Below are 18,303 nucleotides of genomic sequence, written 5' to 3' on the forward strand. Positions count from 1 at the left end.
AAGCACTTAAGAAATTCTTTAAAAAGAAAAAGGAAAGAGGGTGCGGCAGAGCCGATCGATTCCTCCTTCCAGACCTGGCCCGCCCTTCCCCCCACCCTCCCCCGCCAACCCTGGCCCTCCCCAGGGTCTCTGCCCCTTGCCCCCAGTCCCAAGCCCCAGGTGGCAGCCCTGGGCCGGGCTGAGCTGGCTACCGTGTTCCAGGACAGCGACCTGAAGCAGTACCTGGACAGCTGTGGGAATCTGATGAGCATGCACAACGTCAAGGTGAGCGACCCAAGCGGCACGGACAATCCAGGCAGTACCAGGACTGCGCCCACGCGAGTGTGTATGTGTAAAAGTTGGGGAGAGAGTGCAGGGGTGAGCTCCACTCAGGCCCACCATAGCCGCATGGTTGCACCTCTTCCAGTTAAACGTATTTATTGAGCACGTACTCTGTGCAGAGAAGCAGCGTGGCTCAGTGGAAAGAGCATGGGCTTTGGAGTCAGAGGTCATGAGTTCAAATCCCGGCTCGGCCACTTGTCAGCTGTGTGACTGTGGGCAAGTCACTTAACTTCTCTGGGCCTCAGTTACCTCATCTGTAAAATGGGGATTAAGACTGTGAGCCCCCATGTGGGACAACCTGATTCCCCTATGTCTACCCCAGTGCTTAGAACAGTGCTCGGCACATAGTAAGCGCTTAACAAATACCAACATTAAGTGCTTCGGAGAGTAGACGCATTCCCTACCCCCAGCAAGCTTACATTCTAGAGGGGGTGTTAAGATGGATGCAGTGGGCATGTACCATGTGCCAGGCTCTTTTATCTGAGATGACCACCAACCTCTCTCTGCGGTGCTGCGACTCTGGGGCCCAGGACCCAACGAATGGAGAGGCCCAGCAGGAGGGGAGCCAGACTCTCTCTGGACTCTAGATGGCCACTCTCTTCTCTCTCTGCCTCTGCAGATCTTCATGTTCCAGCTTCTCCGGGGCCTCTCCTATTGTCACCACCGCAAGATCCTCCACCGGGACCTGAAGCCCCAGAATTTGCTCATCAACGAGAAGGGGGAGCTGAAGCTGGCGGACTTTGGTAAGCCAGGGGATGGGGTGCCGGGGAAGTGCGGGCATTGAGGGTGCGGATGACTCTGTGCCACGGGAAGTTGTCCGGACTGGAAGAACATCCAAGACAAGCTCTTTGGTTGATCTGTGGGCGAGAGCTCTATTATGGGTGGCGAAGGGGAAAGTCAGGGACTTAGCTGTCCCCCCACCCAGACTTGAGAACAAATATCAAGGAGAGCAAACATCATATTTTCTCCAAGCATCCTGCTGTCACTGTTAGAGGCAGGATCCTGGCCCGGCAGGACCATCCACCTGTCAGTCCTATTTTTTGAGCGCTTACCTTGTACAGAGCACAGTACTAAGTGCTTGGGAGAGTACAATATGACAGTATAACAGACACATTCCCTGCCCACAATGAGCTTACAGTCTAGAGGGGGAGACAGACATTAATAGAAATAGGTGAAAATATAGATATGTACCTAAGTGCTGTGGGGCTGGGAAGGGGGGATGAATGAAGGGAGCCATAGTCATAGTATTTAAGTGCTTGCTGTGGGCAGAGCACTGTACCAAATTCTGAGAGAGAATACCCAGGTGGGAATTAGACATGGTCCCTGTCCCTCGGTGGATTTATAATCTGATAACCGCTCTTATGTTTTTCTGGGGGTCCCCACCTTCTTAACCTTCCCTTCTTGCTCCCCCAACTCGTCCCCACCTCCACCCTACCTTTCCTCCCAGGGCTGGCCAGAGCCAAGTCCGTGCCCACGAAGACCTACTCCAACGAGGTGGTCACCCTCTGGTACCGCCCCCCGGACATCCTCCTCGGGGCCACGGAGTACTCCACGCCCATCGACATGTGGTGGGTCCAGGGCAGAGGGGCCGGGAGGGAGGGTGGACTCGACCCGTCAATCGGGCGGTTAAGCCGCGGGAGTTCTGAAGCCTTAGCCCAGATGGCGCCCGGTCTTGCTGATCCCAAGTCTGCTCGCAGGGGTGTGGGCTGCATCCACTATGAGATGGCCACTGGTCGGCCCATCTTTCCGGGGTCCACGGTCAAAGAGGAGCTGCATCTTATTTTCCGGCTGCTGGGTGAGTCTCGCCCACTTCCGACATCTCTTTCGCCACCAGAGGGCACCGACCCCTCATGGTTGTTCATTTATTCATTCCTTCAAAGGTGCTTACTATGCGTGAAGCACTGTACTAAACGCTTGGGAGAGTACAGTGCAACAACGAGCAGACCCATTTCCTGCCCACAGTGAGCTCGCAGTCTAGAGGGGGAGATAGACATTAATATACAGAAGTAAATGAATAAATAAACTACAGATAGATACATATGTGCCGTGGGGCAGGGAGGGAGGATGATTGAAGGGAGCAAGTTAGCATGATGCAGGGGGAGGGAGAGGAGAGGAGGGCTTAGTCGGGGAAGCCTTCTTAGAGGGGATGTACTTTCAGGTAGGCTTTGAAGTCGGGGAGAGCAATTATCTGGATAGGAGGAGGGAGGGCGTTACAGCCCAGAGGCAGGATGTGGGTGAGAGGTTGGTGGCGAGATAGGTGGGATGGAGATAGAGTGAGAAGGTTAGCATTAGAGGAATGAAGTGTGCGGGCTGGGTTGTAGTAGAGTAGTGAGATGAGGTAGGAGGGGGCAAGGTGATTGACGGCTTGAAAACCAATTTGTTTAATGCGGAGGTGGATGGGCAACCATTGGAGTTTCTTGAGGAGTTTCTTTAGTTGTCCACTCAGACCCCAAACGCTTCTTCCAGGGGCCATCAAGACAGTGGGGCTGAGTGGGGAGAGACTCCTACATCCAGATCCCCAACCTACTCTATCTGGATCACCGAATCTCTGTCCTCTCTCCAGCTCCCCAAGGGGATCCTCTGGTCTTTGTCCTTTCCCAGTGCATTCCCCAACATGCCTTTCAAGACTTCTAATCAGGAGTCTTCCGTCTGCTTTATTTTAATTTACCCATAATTTATTTATTTATTTATATTAATGCCTGTCTCCCCCTCTGGACTGAATGACTCTGTTGTATTGTTCTCTCCCAGGCACTCAGTACAGTGCTCTGCATACAGTAAATGCTCAATAAATACCATCGTTTGGTTGGTTGATTATTCCCCCAGGAACGCCCACAGAGGAGACTTGGCCAGGGGTGATGGCCAACACAGAGTTCCGGGCCTACAGTTTCCCCCTGTATCGGCCCCAGCCACTCATCAACCACGCACCCAGGTACCCCTGCCAACCCTGCTCCCTACCTTGGTCCTTCACGTCCTACTCCTGCTTCCTTCCCCAACTGGCATCCCCACTCTCTCTCCTCTTCCCTCTCTCCATAAGAAGCCATCTGGAGCACCCAGGGTCCCGTTCTTTTTCCATCCTCTCGGCTCTGACTGGGCCTGACTGTCCATCTCTAGCCTAGGCAGATTGAAGGATGGCACACTGAGGGCAGGCACAGTTTGGGCTTCGGGGCTCCAGCCCCTATCCCTGAGGGTTGGTTTGGGGGGCTCCAGGCTCAGCTGCCTCTTGGTGCCTTTGGATGCCAACACTGGGTCTCTTCCAGGCTGGACACAGATGGAATTGACCTGCTCAACAGCCTCCTCCTGGTGAGTTCCCCACAAACCTCCCCCTTTTAGTTCCCTGCTAAAGGTGAGGGGCTAGAAAATCTGGGACAAGAGCCCCCACTTTGGACCACACCTCCAACCCTTTCCTTCCCCACACATCTCTCTGGGACCCACTTCCTGCCCCTTCTCCCTTGCTTTCGAGGGTTACTGCCCTGCCCTTCCATCTCCCTAACCCCACCATTCTCTGCCTCACTCCTGACCATGGAGCAGTTTGCGTCCGATGGAAGGTCTGAAGCTGAATTTCCAACTCCCTGGCCCCAAGAGCGTATCTTTCTTCCCCCTTTCAGTTCTCTCACAGCTGTTTAACATGTCTGCCCTTCCTGCGAATCTGGAGCCAGGACCCCTGCCCCACTGGGCTGTTTCTGTCTGTCTGGGGCTGGGGAGGCGGGCGGGGGGCTTCTGTCCCCCTGGGAGTCTCATCCCCTGATCGTCCTTCTCTGTCTTTCAGTACGAGGCTAAGAGCCGGGTGTCGGCCGAGGCCGCAATGAGACACCCCTACTTCAAGGCTTTGGGGGAGCGAGTGCACCAGCTGGCAGACAGTGAGTGGAGCCGGGGACCGTGGAAGGGGTCGGGGGCAAGGGAGGTTATGAGAGAGCTGTGGGGAAGGAAGGGCCAGGGGCGGAGGTGGTTGGAGTGGGAGGGCCGGAGCTGGAAGGGAGAGGAGCTGATACCCACAGAGGGAGCAAACAGGAGGTGGCCTAGCCCTGTCTCACAGGGCCCGCTTCTCCCAGCTGTATGATAGCCCTTGTCCAGCATTGCTTCTTCCAGGGGACTGAAGGCTGCGGGCTCACCCTCAGCCCCAGGAGTGAGCCTTGTGCCCCCAGTGCTGGCCCTCACTGCCCTTTTCCTCCCTCTCTCCCTCCCCCAGCCACCTCCATCTTTTCCCTGAAGGAAATCCAGCTCCAGAAGGACCCAGGTTACAGGGGCTCTGCCTTTCAACATCCAGGTAAGACTCATCCTTCCTTCTTCCCCTCTCCTCTCTCCTTTAGTCCACCTCCTTTATTCTCTTGCCCGTTTTTCTTCTCCTCCTCCTATTTCTCTTCAATTTTTTTCTTCTCCCTCCTTTCTTTTCATATTTCTGTTCCTCCCTGGAGTCGCCGATCACCGGGGTTCTGCCCTCCCTCAGAACCTCAGCTAAGTCACACATTGCCCAGCCCAAGGAGAAGGCCTCTCCAGGCCCTGGGGGAAAATGGCTTGCATGGTGGTGCGTGGTGGTTGGGAGGCAGGGACAGAATCCTCCTATTGGGAAGGGAGCTCCCCTCGCTAGACTTACCTCTCGGTCAAACGGAGCTTCCTTAGCCAGAGAAGCTGGGTGAGGGAGGAGACAGGGATCTGGAGGAGTCTGCCCCCTCCCTCACCCAACCTCTCTGGCTAAGGAAGCCCCAATTGACCCAGATTTGCCTCCGGGGAGTGCAGCTCAACCCTATAGGCTCCCTTCCCCCTCACCTCTCCCCCAGTACCCGCTCCCCACCGCCCTGCCACCCTCCTCTCGAGCTCTGACGTCTCCCTGCCCCACCAGGCCGAGGGAAGAACCGGCGACAGAGCATCTTCTGAGCCCTGCGCTCCGTCCCTCAGCCGGCACCTCAGAGATCGACGCAGTGAGCACAGGTGGGAGGGGCCCCTGGAAGCCATCAGCGAGGGGCCGGAGCCTGAGCCCCCACTGGGCAGAAGAGGTGGCTGCCCTCCCCGGCCGACTGCTGCTGCTGCTGCTGCTCTTCCTCCTCCTCCTCCACCTACTTCCCGGCTTCCCCTGGGCCTCTCTCCTGCCACAATCCTCAGGGCTGGGGATGGAGTTGCTTTGCCCTTTGACAACTTGCGGGTGGGGACCGGGGCCGGGTGGGGACCAGGCCAGGAGACGAGGCCAAGGGGAGACCGGCGGGGACCTGGGGACCATAGCGTGGATGTGGGGTAGAGGGAAGAGGGCACAACTAGCTTGACTCCTTAGTATGGCACAGTCACTCTCTGGAGCCGTCCCTCATGCCCAAGGGGATCCCAAATGGCAGCTTCTCAGTAGAGGAAGACCCTACTGCCCCCATTTCCAAATGAGACTTAATTCCCCTTTCTTTCCTCTGCTTGGGAACGGGGCCATTCTCCCCAATGCCGGTGTTTATGCCAAAGGTCCCCACCCCTTCCCTGCACTTCTGTGGCTGGCACCCGCTGGGTGTGTTGGAATGGCGAGGGAGGCTTCAATCCCTGCCCTGGAGCCCCTCGAATCCTCCGCCTCAGGGGCAGTGCTGTCCTCCTTCCCGGTCACTGGGGGCACTAAGCCTAGGGATGGCAGCCATGTCCCGTTCTCTCTGAACAGCCCAAGTTCTGGCCCAAAGCCCATGGTGGGTCTGCCCACTGACTCCCCCTAAACTATCCATCCACCTCACCCCTGACCCCTGGGTTTGGATAGAATTTGCCTTAAGCTGGGAACTGAGGGCCTAATCTCCCCCGCCCTCCACCCCCACCCCTTGAGGGTCGGGAGCTCGTAAAACAGATGACAATAGACCCCAGCCCCACCCCGAGGGGCTTGTTCCCCACCATGATGACTACGATCCGCGCGTTTGGTCGATCCGCTCATTTGATCGACGTCCATGACGTCCATTTGGTCGTGTGCTCTCTTTCATCTTCCCCCAAGTGTTGATGAGCCTCTTGCATACCAGGCTCTGACCAGACCCCTGGACCCCATCCTCGGTGAGGCTGGAGCCACGATATTCTAGGTCAATATTGGCTCCCAGACCTCACAGAGGCTAGAGGGACCAGGGGGCAGGGCCTGGGCCACCGGCTCTGGCCCAGATTGCATCTTTCCTCCTGCCCCACAGTCTGCGCCCCCCACCTCCACTTCAAGCTGGCCTTAGCCTCCCTGCTGGAGTTCAGCCCTTGGGAGTTCAGGATTCCTGAGACGGCAAGGAAGATGGAGTGATGCTGGAGGTGACCGCGGGAGGAAGGGGACCAGTGCTGGCTTTGGAGCTTGGAGTCGCAGCGCAACAAAGATCGAAGTCTGTACAGAAGGGATGGAAAGGAGCCCTGGCCCAGAGCAGAACCCTGCCCCTCCCCCTGCTGTGCCTCCCAGACATCAGCAGGACGGTTAGCTTTCCCCCACCTTCTGCTGCTCTCCATCCTGCCTGCTGGTTCTGGTACCATTTGGGGTATTAAGCCTGGCCTCCAACACCCTCCTTCCTTTCCCCCCACCGAGGGACCACTCCCCTCTGAGCCACATCCCCCCCCCCCAGTCCTCTTGCTTCTGCCCATGCCGGGGTCCAGCACCCCAGCCCTCACTGTACTGTGAACGTCCTGTGTGTGATTTCAGCGCAAAGACAGATAATATATTTAACTTTACTGTAACATAACAAAAAAACGAAAGCTGCATCGAAACAAAGAGATAATTTAAAATGGGTGTTTCTAAATGATGAGGAGACGTGGTTTCTTTCCCAGACCTTCCCTGGGATTAGGAGGCAGAGATTTAGGGCAGGGGCTTGGACTGGTTGGGTTTTTCAGGCGGAGTTTGGTTTTTGTGTGAGCCTGCTGCCCTGGCGACCTCACTGCCTCCCGTTGTTCTCTGATGTATCGTGAACACAAGAGAGAAATAAACGATTGAGTCTGAGTGGATGTGGTGACTCCTGGGAAAATTGGTGTTAAGAGGTTACTGTGTCCCAAACTCTGTACTAAGCGCTGGGGTAGATACAGGATCATCGGGTCAGACACAGTCCCTGTCAACCTGAGGGATGTCTTCAGGCACCCACGTAGGACAGAATGCGGTGCGGTGTTGGAGGAGGCTCTTCCGGTCCAAGTGGGAGAGGGGAAGGGTGTTTAATCGCCCTTTTACAGAGGAAGAAACCAAGGCACAGAGAAGTGAAATGACTTGCCCAAGGTCCTACGGCAGATAGGTGACAGAGCAGATTAGAATCCACATCCTCTGATTGCCAGGCCCGGGCAGCTTTCACTGGGCCATGCTGCTTCTCGGCGGGACCACTGAGACCAAGGTCCTGCCCTCAACTTGCCTACCACCCAGGGAGGGAGCCGGGCATAGACTAATTATGGGCCAGTAGCCGAAGAGAAAGAAAGCACAGCAACAACTGGTAATTAAAGAAGTATGAGATGAACAAAGTGAAGAAACAAGCTTTCCTTTAAGCCAATTGGTTCAGTTTTAAAAGGCGGGGCTATGTTCTCAACAAATCCAGAATTAAGGACAGGTTGTGTAGCCTGAATACTGAGACCAAACAGGATGCGCGTGCACAACTTCTTAGACTGTGAGCCCCATGTTGGGCAGGGACTGTAACCAGTCTAACTTGTATCTACCCCAGTGCTTAGAACAGTGTCTGGTACATAGTAAGTGTTTAACAGATACCATTATTTAAAAAAACCCAACTGGGTTCCATCTAGAAACATGGGTGTTTCTGGAAGGGCCTTCTGCAATTCCTCACTGTATTCTGTCCCAAGAGGGGCATGAAGACAGAAGAAATGAGCCTACTCAATTGGCGGGGGCTGAAGAAAACTAATTATGGCACTTGTTAAGCATTTACTATGAGCCAGGCACTGTGCTAAGCACTGAGGTAGATGCAAGATCATCAGGATGGACAGTCTTCATCCCTTCCCACGTGGTACTCATAGTCTAACTAAGGAGTAGGATTTAATCCCCATTTTACAGATGAGGAAACCGAGGGTCAGAGAAATTAAGAAATTTACCCAAGGTTCCACAACAGACAGTGTTGGAGCCAGGATTAGAACCTCTTCTTACTCCCGGGTCTGTGCTCTTATCACTAGACTACTCTCCTCTTTCTCCATAAACATTAACTCCAAGGATGCCTATTGGCTTGGAGCAATGGAAGGAGGTGGACACTAATTAGAGGAAGCCCTCCAGGAGGAAGTGGGCTGTTAGGAACTCTCACGGGGGAGAGGGCTGTGTTCTGAGGAATTGAAAGGGGGAGGTAGTATCTGGTGCAGGGGAAGGAGCAAGGCGGGGAGTGCCAGGCTGTGGAGCAAAGTGTAATGGAGTGAAACCAATAAGCATCTTTAGCATTATTACAGCAAGAGAAACAGAGTAGCCAAGCAGAAAGCGCATGGATCTGAGAGTCAGAGAACCTGGGTTCTATTTCTGGTTCCACCACTTGTCAGCTTTGGAGGAGCAGAGAGAAAAATAGCAATTCGGGGTTAAGTTGGAAGATTAAAATTCTTAAAAGGCTGCATGTGTCATTTATGTGTACTATTGTTATATCCTTGACATTCTGATGTGCTAGTTTCAGCCGATATTCCACAGAGTAACATTTTCCCTTCATGCCTGGTGTTCTTGGTTTGGGAGGCACAGGCTCCCTTGGCTCCTGCCCGCTGAGTTCCGCTGCTCAGAAGAGGCCCCCAAGTTCCCACGGGACCAGCAGGGTAACGATGCCAGGGTTCTGGAGCCAGGTGGAGGTCGGGGTGCCCCAGAACACTCTCTCGGGTCAGCCGGGCTTCCGTGTGATGTCATTACAGAGCACTGCTGCCCCGGCATTCTCCACGCATCAGTGGGACCTAGTGGAAACAGTTTAGGCCTGCAAGTCAGAGGACCTGGGTTCTAATTCCACTTCTCCCGCTTACCTGCTGTGCGACCTTAGGCAAGTCACAACTTCTCTATGCCTCAGTTTCCTCCTCTGGAAAATGGGGATTCAATACCTGTCCTCCCTCCTACTTCAACTGAGCTCCACTTGGAAAAGGGACGGTGCCCAACCTGATTCATTCATTCAATCATTCATTCATTCTATAGTATTTATTGAGCGCTTACTATGTGCAGAGCACTGTACTAAGCACTTGGAATGTACAATTCGGCAACCTGATGTTATTGTGCTTACCCCACTGCTTAGTGGAGTACGTGGCACGTAGTACAAGTGCTTAAATACCACAACTGGAAGCAGCATGGCTCAGTGGAAAGAGCTTGGACTTCGGAGTCAGAGGTCATGGGTTCGACTCCCGGCTCTGCCACTTGCAGCTGTGTGACTGTGGGCAAGTCACTTAACTTCTCTGTGCCTCAGTTACCTCATCTGTAAAATGAGGATTAACTGTGAGCCTCACTTGGGACAACCTGATGACCCTGTATCTCCCCCAGTCCTTAAAACAGTGCTCTGCACACAGTAAGCGCTTAACAAATACCAACATTATTATTATCATTATTATTATTACCTGTCCAGTTGTCTGATATTTGCAGCCTGGAGGGTGGTGAGGAAGGGGCCGCCCCATTCTTTTCCCACCTTGGTTCACCAAAGACTGAAATCACCCCTGTTTGCAAAGAGCAGGCTTCCAAAAGTTGGCCGTACCCAGCCTCGCAGTGGGCAAACCGGATCCTCCATCCAGGTCCCGCTCTTGCCAGCAGTAGCAGCTGGTGCCCCACAGGAGACTGTGTGCCGCCAGTGAGAACCAACCTGATTTGGATCTTCTCCTTCCCAGCTTTATGTCCTGGGCTCAGCACCGGGTACCCACTGTTCAGGGGGGCCGCAGGCAGTGTACCTTGCTTGTTCCCTCTTTTGCTAGGTTGTTGTTGTTGGTATTTGTTAAGTGCTTACTATGTGCCGAGCACTGTTCTAAGCGCTGGGGTAGACACAGGGGAATCAGGTTGTCCCACATGGGGCTCACAGTCTTAATCCCCATTTTACAGATGAGGTCACTGAGGCACAGAGAAGTTAAGTGATTTGCCCACAGTCACACAGCTGACAGGTGGCAGAGCTGGGATTCGAACCCATGACCTCTGACTCCAAAACCCGTGCTCTTTCCACTGAGCCACGCTGCTTCTCCACAGCTGCCCTCCCACAGTGCTCTCCCAAGCCGCCGTGTCCTCCTTGCATCATCAGATTGTCCCCACACTTAGGGCAGAGGGGAGTCGGTCCTGCTTTTTCAAGGCGGGGGACATGGCAGGAACCTGGGGAGCCTGTGGCGTGCCGAGTGATGCCAGCCTGGCCTTCCCCCTCCTTGACTTCCCAATGTGCAGCAGGAATGATAAGTGTCCAGGCCTCAGTTTCCTGGGGTGGCTCTGGTGACACAGACAAGGAGACCAGCAGGGCATAAACTGGAGCTAGCTACACACATACTTTCTCTCTCTCTCTCTCACTCCCCAGTTAATCCATTGGGAATCTGTACTGGGGAAGTGGATTGAGGTTACCTGTACGTCCCCTCTCCAGTCATTTCATTCATTCTCCAGCCTTCCAAGGAAGCAGATTCCACAGTCTCTCCCTGCCTCTTGTGCCAGGTTTTCAAGCCCCTTCATCACTGGGGAAGACATTTTTGATCTTAGAATCACAGAATCTGAGAGAAGAGACCACAAGAAGTCAATTGATCATATTTATTGAGTCCTTACTGTGTGCACAGCAGTATTCTAAACGCTTGGGAGAGTAAAATATAACAGAGTTGGTAGACACTCCCTGCCCACAACAAACTTACAGTCTAGAAAGGGAGATAGACATTAATAGAAATAAATACATAAATATGTACATAAGAGTTGGGGTCTTACAGCTCTAGAATGAGCTTACATTCTAGAACCCTCTGCTTCCAAAAAAGAAAATGCTTAACTTATTTGGGGCAGATCGGAATCTACCTTGATTTAGATGCCACTTCAAGAGTATTCAGTCCACAATCTGATTACCTGGTCCAGCTGATCCCCTGACAGAAAGGGAGTTTTTTCCCCTAGCAGTAACCAACTCCTTCTGCGCTAATGCCAGCCTGTTTCCTCTTGGGTGTGATCCCCACAGTCAATTCCAAACCCTCCCTTCCTCACCCTGACGATGTCAATCAATCTTATTTATTGAGTGCTTACTGCGTACAGAGCACTACGCTGAGCACGGGCCTGGGAGTCGGAAGGACCTGTATTCTAATCCCGGCTTTGTCACTTCATTCATTCAATCGCTTGCTGTGTGCAGAGCACTGTACTAAGCCTTTGGAAAGTACAGTAGCTCTTGGAAAGTACAGCTGTCTGCTATGTGACCCTGGATAAGTAGCTTTAGTTCTCAGTGTCTCAGTTATCACATTTGTAAAATGGGGATAGAGACTGCGAGCCCCACGTGGGACATGGACTATGTCCATCCCGATCTGCTTGTATCCACCCCTCCGCTTAGTACAGTGCCTAGCACCTAGTAAGCATTTAACAAATACCATAATTAACTAAATAGGAGAGTTGGTAGGCACAACAAGCTTAGAGTCAATTGATAGAGCTCAGTGCTTTGGGTTTCTGGGATCTCTGGAGGGCTCGGGGACCCTTCGGGATGCTTCCTGCTGGTGAGTTATACCCTGCCAAGTAGCCAGGGCAAATAAGCAGACCAGTGTAAGTGGGTAGGGTGGGAGGGAGCAAAGCTGGGAAGATTGGCTGGGGAGATGCTCTATTCTTATTTGTAAACCTGCCTCTGCATTAAACCAGAACGTTGAACCAGAAGACGGGTACCGGCAGACTGGGCTGCAACAAAGCACTATAAATTGGCACTCTCGTTCACTTTGACCTGCCAGCTGAACAATGATACTGCTAATCATGTAGCATTCCTTAAGCACCGAGCACTGTGCCGAACGCTGGGGTAAATGCGAGATGAGAGTGTTGGACACAGTCCTTGTCCTCATTGGGCTCACCAACTAAATAGGAGGGAGAACAGATTCTGAATCCGCATTTTCCAGATGAAAAAACTGAGGCCTATAGAAGTGATAAAAATTGTGGTATTCGTAAAGCGCTTACTCTGCGCCAGGCACTGTATTAAGCACTGGGGTGGATACAAGCAAATCAGGTTGGACAGAGTCTCTTTCCCAACTGTGGCTCACAGTCTTAATCCCCATTTCACAGATGAGGTAACTGAGGCACAGAGAAGTGAAGTGACTTGAAGTGACAGCAGACGAATGGTGGGGTCGAAATTAGAACCCAGATCCTTCTGACTCCCAGGCCCGTGGGCTATCCACAAGGCCACGCTGCTTCTTCAACAGGCCAGTGGCAGAGTGGGATTAGAACCCACATCCTCAGACTCTTCGGGCACAGCTCTTTCCATTAGGCCATACTGCAAACCCTGGTGGGGCTGGAGCCCCTAGCCCTGAGAGGGGAGAGCTGCAGACCCGCCTAACTTTGCTGGCCTTCTCCCTCCACCGCCCTCCCGGGACTCAGTGAGCAAGTTGAGGCTCAGCTCGAAGCTTGGAGCCTGGCAGGTTCAGTCCCCAGAGGGGATGTGACCTTCTGAACAATGTTTCCCGGCCCATTGTTTGCCCCGAGCCCATTGTGTGGCGGAGCCGGGACGGTCCACGGCCCACGGCGCCGAGCGAGAGGGCCAGCGTCCGGGCTGAGGGCGTGTTTCCGGCGGGTGGGCCGGGGGAGGGCAAAGGGCCCTCAGGAGCTGCCACCTGGCTGGTCGGTTAGGGGAGGACGTGTGGTTCTCGGACACCTGACCTCAGAGAACTGCTTGCCAGAAGGAAGGAGGACAAAGCCTTCAGGAGGCCTTCCGTGACTCATCTCGGCTCCCATCTCCTCACTTCATTTCCCTCCCTACTGAGTCACCTGTGCCCGCGTCCATGCCCCCTGAGCACTTTAGCTACTCACCCTGCTCCCCCCGACCCCCGCACCACACTTCCATACAGATCTTTGTACTCCTCTGCTTCTTCAACCTGTTGATTTATTTTAGTGTCTTCTTCCCCTGTGAGACTAAACTCCTTGAGAGCAGGGATCATGTCTTCTAACTCTATTGCACTCGCTCTCTTTTTTTTATGGTATTTGTTAAGCGCTTACTATGTGCCAGGCACCGTAATAAGCGCTGGGGTAGATACAAGCAAATCGGGTTGGACACAGTCCCTGTCCCACGTGGGGCTCGCAGTCTCAATCTCCATTTTACAGATGAGGTAACTGAGGCATAGAGAAGTGAAGTGATTTGAAGTAGCATGGCCCAGTGGATAGAGCACAGGCCTGGGAGTCAGTAGGAGCAGGGTTCTAAGCCCCGGCTCTGACACCTGCCTGCTGTGTGACCTTGGGCAAGTCGCTTCACTTCCCTGTGCCTCAATTACCTCATCTGTTAGATGGGGATTGAGACTGTGAGCCCCATGTGGGACAGGGACTGTGTCCAACCTAATTAGCCTGTATCTACCCCAGAGCTTAGAACAGTGTTTGACACTTAGCAACTGCATAACAAATACCATCATCATTATTATTACCATCATCATCATTACTATTATTGAGGTCACACAGCAGATAAGTAGCTGAGCTGGAATTAGAACCCAGGTCCTTCTGACTCCCAGGCTCGTACTCTATCCACTAGGCCAAGCTGCTCTTCTAGAGTGGCCTCTTCTCCCAAGTGAGACTGTAAGCAGAGAATGTGTCTGTCTGTGGTTATATTGTACTCCCCCAAGTGCTTAGGACATTGCTCTGCACACAGTAAGCACTCAATAAATACAATTGAATGAATGAATGAGTGTGCAGAGCACTGTCCTAAGTGCTTGGAAGAATATCAATTGATTAATGGCATTTATTGAGCACTTCATGTGTGCAGAACAGTGTACTAAGTGCTTGTGAGATTACAATGCAATAGAGTTTGTGGACACAATCCCTGCCCACAAAGCTCTGCCATTTGAATTCCGTGGGACTCTGTGCAAGCCACTGAACTTCCCTGTGTCTCAGTCTCCTCAACTGTAAAGTGGGAATTCAGTACCTGTTCTCTCTCCTATTTAACTGGAGCCCCACCTGATTAATTTGTATCTACCTGGGCACTTAGAACAGTGCTTGACGCATAGTAAGTGAGCAACAGATACCATAAAAAAAGGTTTCTAGAGAATAATAATAATATACTATTTATAGAACACTCCTTGCCAAGCTCTGGGTAAACTCAGAAGAATCTGATCTGAAACCATCCCTGTCCACACAGGGCTCACAAAGAGGGAGGGAAAGCAGGTATTTAATCCCAACTTCACAAGTGAGGAAAGTGAAGCAGAGAGAAGTTATGTCACTTACCCAAGCTCACACAGCAGGCAGGTGGCAGAGTCGAGACCAGAACCCAGGTCTCCAAATCCTTTTTCTCCTTCCACTGGGCCACTCGGCCTGCGATAGATCATAACCTCTCGTCCCAAGTGTCGTGCTCCGGAGTCAGTAAGCACTCAATAAAGCCAAGTGATTGCTTGTACTCTTCCAACAGAGTGGTTCTCTGCCATAGAAAGTGCTCAATAAATACCAATGATCAATTGATCGGAACTTGGCCTGAATCCCTTAGGTCAACCACCACAGAATTTGGTTTACGGAGGGAACACGAGGGCAAATCTATTGGCTGGATTTGAGTCAGTGTTGGGCCTCGGTCATGCAGAGGGGGGCCTTTCATGGGTGAAGCGGGCTCTTTCTCATTCCATCTGGATTCCCTGTTCCGGCCCTGGCAGCTGTTTCCTCCCTCCCAACAAAAAGCCTCCCCTCACTGTTACAGTTGAGGATTGGAGCGCTACCGGAGGGAAGGCTGGGGTGGGGGGCGGGGGTTGGTATTTATTTACAAACCCAGAATAATTTTAATGTCTGTCTTCCCTCCCTAGGCTGCAAGTTCCTGGTGGGCAGGGATCACGTCTACCAACTCTGTTGTACTGTACTTTCCCAAGCTCTTAGGACAGAGCTCAGTGCACAGGAAGTGCTCAATAAATGCCTTTGATGGATTTTTTAATGATATTTATTAAGTGCTTACCATGTGCCAAACACTATTCTAAGCATTGGGGTAGGTACAAGTTAATTAGGTCAAACGTGGTCCCTGTTCTGCATGGGGCTCACAATCTAAGTAGGAGGGAGACTGGTCGATTGACCGAGGACCTTCCCACCAACTTGCCCAAGATCCTTGATTTTACTCTTGGGGAAAGGAAGGAGGGAAAAGAAGGGAAGTTGGTAGACTGGTCTATTCTAGGCTCTTATTTAATAATAATTATGGTACTTTATAAGTGCTTACTATTTGCCAAGCACTATTGTAAGCGCTGGGGTAGATACAGTTAATCAGGTTGGACACGGTCCCTGTCCCCCATGGGTCTTACACACTTAATCCCCATTTTACAGATGAGGTAATTGAAGCCCAGAAAAGTGAAGTGACCTGCTCAAGGTCACACAGCAGACACAGGGAGGTGCTGGGATTAGAACCCAGCTCCTTCCAACTACCAGGCCTGTGCTCTATCCACTAAGCCACACTGCTTCTCTCAAGACTGTTCTAAGGTTGGTGAAATTTCACTCACCCAAGCCTCCTCCCCAACTCTTAACTGTTGCCTCAGGAGGATAAATCCAAAGACTTTCTATTCTCTGCTGGAGGAGCTAATTCAGAAGTGCTGTTTATGGGAGGAGGGAAGGGAAGAGGTGAGGAAAGGGAGAATCACTTGAGTTGAATGGGGAGGGGGCAGCAGGGGCAGCCAAGACCCCTAATCCTGCCCTCTAGATTTGTCTGGTCCTTCCCTGCCCACAGCTCCCTCGCCTATCCCCCTCCATACCCACCGCCCCCACACCGACACCTCACATTTCTCAGAGTTCCAGCTTCCAGGAAGTCCCAGCTCAGATTCCTCCTCTGAGCCCCATTTCCCTCATTCTCCATATCCAATTCTTTCTTGGGCCCCTCGGAGGAGCTCAATAGACTGCTGTCTCGTATTATGCTCTCGAGTCATCTCCGACCCATAGCTACACCATGGACGCATCTCTCCCAGAACTCCCCACCTCCATCTGCAATCGTTCTGGTAGTGGATCCACAGAGTTTTCTTGATAAAAATAAGAAAGTGGTTTACCGTTGCCTCCTTCCATGCAGTAGATTTGAGTCTCTGCCCTCGACTCTCTCCCACGCCGCTGCTGCCCAGCACAGGTGAGTTACTCCCATTTAAATTAGCCGAGAAGTTGAGGCACAGTTAGGGGTCGCCTAAGGACACCGAGCAGAACAAAAAAGGAAATCCCAGTTTTTGGTTCTCTAAACTATAAGCTCATTGTGGGCAGGGAATGTGTCTACTAACTGTTATACTGTACTCTCCCAAGCGCTTAGTAGTGCACTCATACAAGCACTCAATAAATACTATTGATTGATTGATTGATTGATTGATTGGGGCTCACCACCAGTACCGCCTCCTCTAGACCCCACTGCCCCAGGCCCTATGTCCAGGGTTGGGAGGGAGAGGGTGTCCAGCTTCTCCGAGAGGGCTGACCGACAGGAGAAACGGCCCCACGGCAGAAACAATGTGCTCTGGGAGCAAGAAAGCCTGGCACTGTGCCCGGAACTATATTAAACCTGAGTTGTCATAAATTCTGCCACAATTCCCTGGGCCGTTAGCCACCCCCAGACACTTGTCTTGAATGAACAAGAGTTTCCGATCTGCTGGCCCCCTTCTTCCTCCCCACGGAGCAAGATCCGAGGCTGGGTGACTCCAGACTCCCCAGTGTAGTTCTTCATTTTTGCTGAGGAGACGGAGCCCTGGAGAGGGGAAATGTTTGGCCTGGGGTTGCAGGGAAAGAGTTCACCACCTGGAGGAAGGTCCCCCGCAACCCAGGCAGGTTACCAGCCTAGGGCTTGGGGACACAACTTGCTGGAGCGGGATGGGTGAGGTCGTTGAGCCTCAGAAAAATGTCCAAATGTCCTCAGGGAAAGCAGGAACTTTCCCTGTCCCCCGACAGCTCCTTGATCCCCTACCCTGTCCGCTGCATCCAAGGAACTGTTCCCAGGAACAAGAGGGCCAGGGAGGGGACCAGCAGAGGAGGGTTTGGGGCTGGGAGGAGGGGTCTTGGTGTTTTTCAGGGGAAGTACAGTCAAGGTGAGTCATCCGAGACTCATTTTGGGTGTCGACCCTGCTGCTGCCTCAGCCAGCATCTGCCAGAGCAGATTTCCACGCCAAAGACTCCACCATCACAGCCACCGCCTCCATCATCATCATCAACATCATCATCATCAGAAATGGCATGGCTTAGTGGATAGAGCTCAGGGCTGGAAGTCAGAAGGACCTGGGTCCTAATCCTGGCTCTGCCACTTATCTGCTGTGTGACCTTGGGCAAGTCACTTCATTTCACTGGCCTAAATTACCTCATCCGTAAAATAGAGACTGTGAGCCCCAGGTGGGACAGGGACTTTGTCCAGCCCAGTTTGCTTGTGTCTACCCCAGGACTCAGTACAGTACCTGACATATACTAAGTGCTTAACAAATACCACAGTTATTATTATTATTATCATCATCAGTGGTTTTTACTGAGCACTTACTATGTGCAGAGACTACTATACTAAGTGCTTGGGAGAATACAACAGAGTTGGCAGACACGTTCCCTGCCCACTTGCAAACCAATTTACATCCATGCTGCCTGCTGGGGCACCCCATCCACTGACCTCTGACCCCAGAGGCCTCGGGTAACTGGACTGTTCAGTATTCACTCTTCTCTGGGGGAAAAAAAAAGAAGATACAGTGGGAAGCATTTAGTTTAACCTAAGGAAGAACTTTCTGACCTTAACAATGAATGGAAAGGGGAGTTGTGGCTCTACCTCGATTGCACGACTTGTAGGGGTAAAGGTGGGACGGGGGAGCAAGGAAGGTGGGGGTTATGTTCCCCATTCCTTGGCCCGACCCGGTGGGAGAAAGGGAGCAGGAGAAAGAGGGTTAGGAGGGAAGTCTATCCCTTTAGACTGTAAGCCCACTGTGAGAAGGGAATGTGTCTGTTTATTGTTATATTATACTCTCCCAAGCGGTTAGTACAGTGCTCTGAACACAGTTAGCGTTCAACAGATGACTGAC

The 18,303-nt window shown here is 52.4% G+C and overlaps 1 protein-coding gene across 2 annotated transcripts in view; it reads left to right on the forward strand.

Annotated features, from left to right (window-relative positions):
- CDK18 (cyclin dependent kinase 18) overlaps positions 1-7,233 on the forward strand; it is a 42,333-nt gene extending 35,100 nt beyond the window's left edge. For both annotated transcript variants that reach the window (XM_029069254.2, XM_029069253.2), the window contains exons 9-17: positions 202-264; positions 941-1,064; positions 1,769-1,889; positions 2,019-2,116; positions 3,145-3,250; positions 3,579-3,621; positions 4,088-4,178; positions 4,508-4,585; positions 5,159-7,233. In XM_029069254.2, the coding sequence (XP_028925087.1) occupies positions 202-264; positions 941-1,064; positions 1,769-1,889; positions 2,019-2,116; positions 3,145-3,250; positions 3,579-3,621; positions 4,088-4,178; positions 4,508-4,585; positions 5,159-5,193 (759 nt within the window). In that variant the 3' untranslated portion in view covers positions 5,194-7,233. The remainder of the gene's footprint in view (positions 1-201; positions 265-940; positions 1,065-1,768; positions 1,890-2,018; positions 2,117-3,144; positions 3,251-3,578; positions 3,622-4,087; positions 4,179-4,507; positions 4,586-5,158) is intronic.
- The last annotated feature ends 11,070 nt before the right edge of the window (positions 7,234-18,303 follow it).

This window comes from Ornithorhynchus anatinus, chromosome 7 (genome assembly GCF_004115215.2).
Source record: "Ornithorhynchus anatinus isolate Pmale09 chromosome 7, mOrnAna1.pri.v4, whole genome shotgun sequence".
Classification (NCBI taxonomy): Eukaryota; Metazoa; Chordata; class Mammalia; order Monotremata; family Ornithorhynchidae; genus Ornithorhynchus; species Ornithorhynchus anatinus.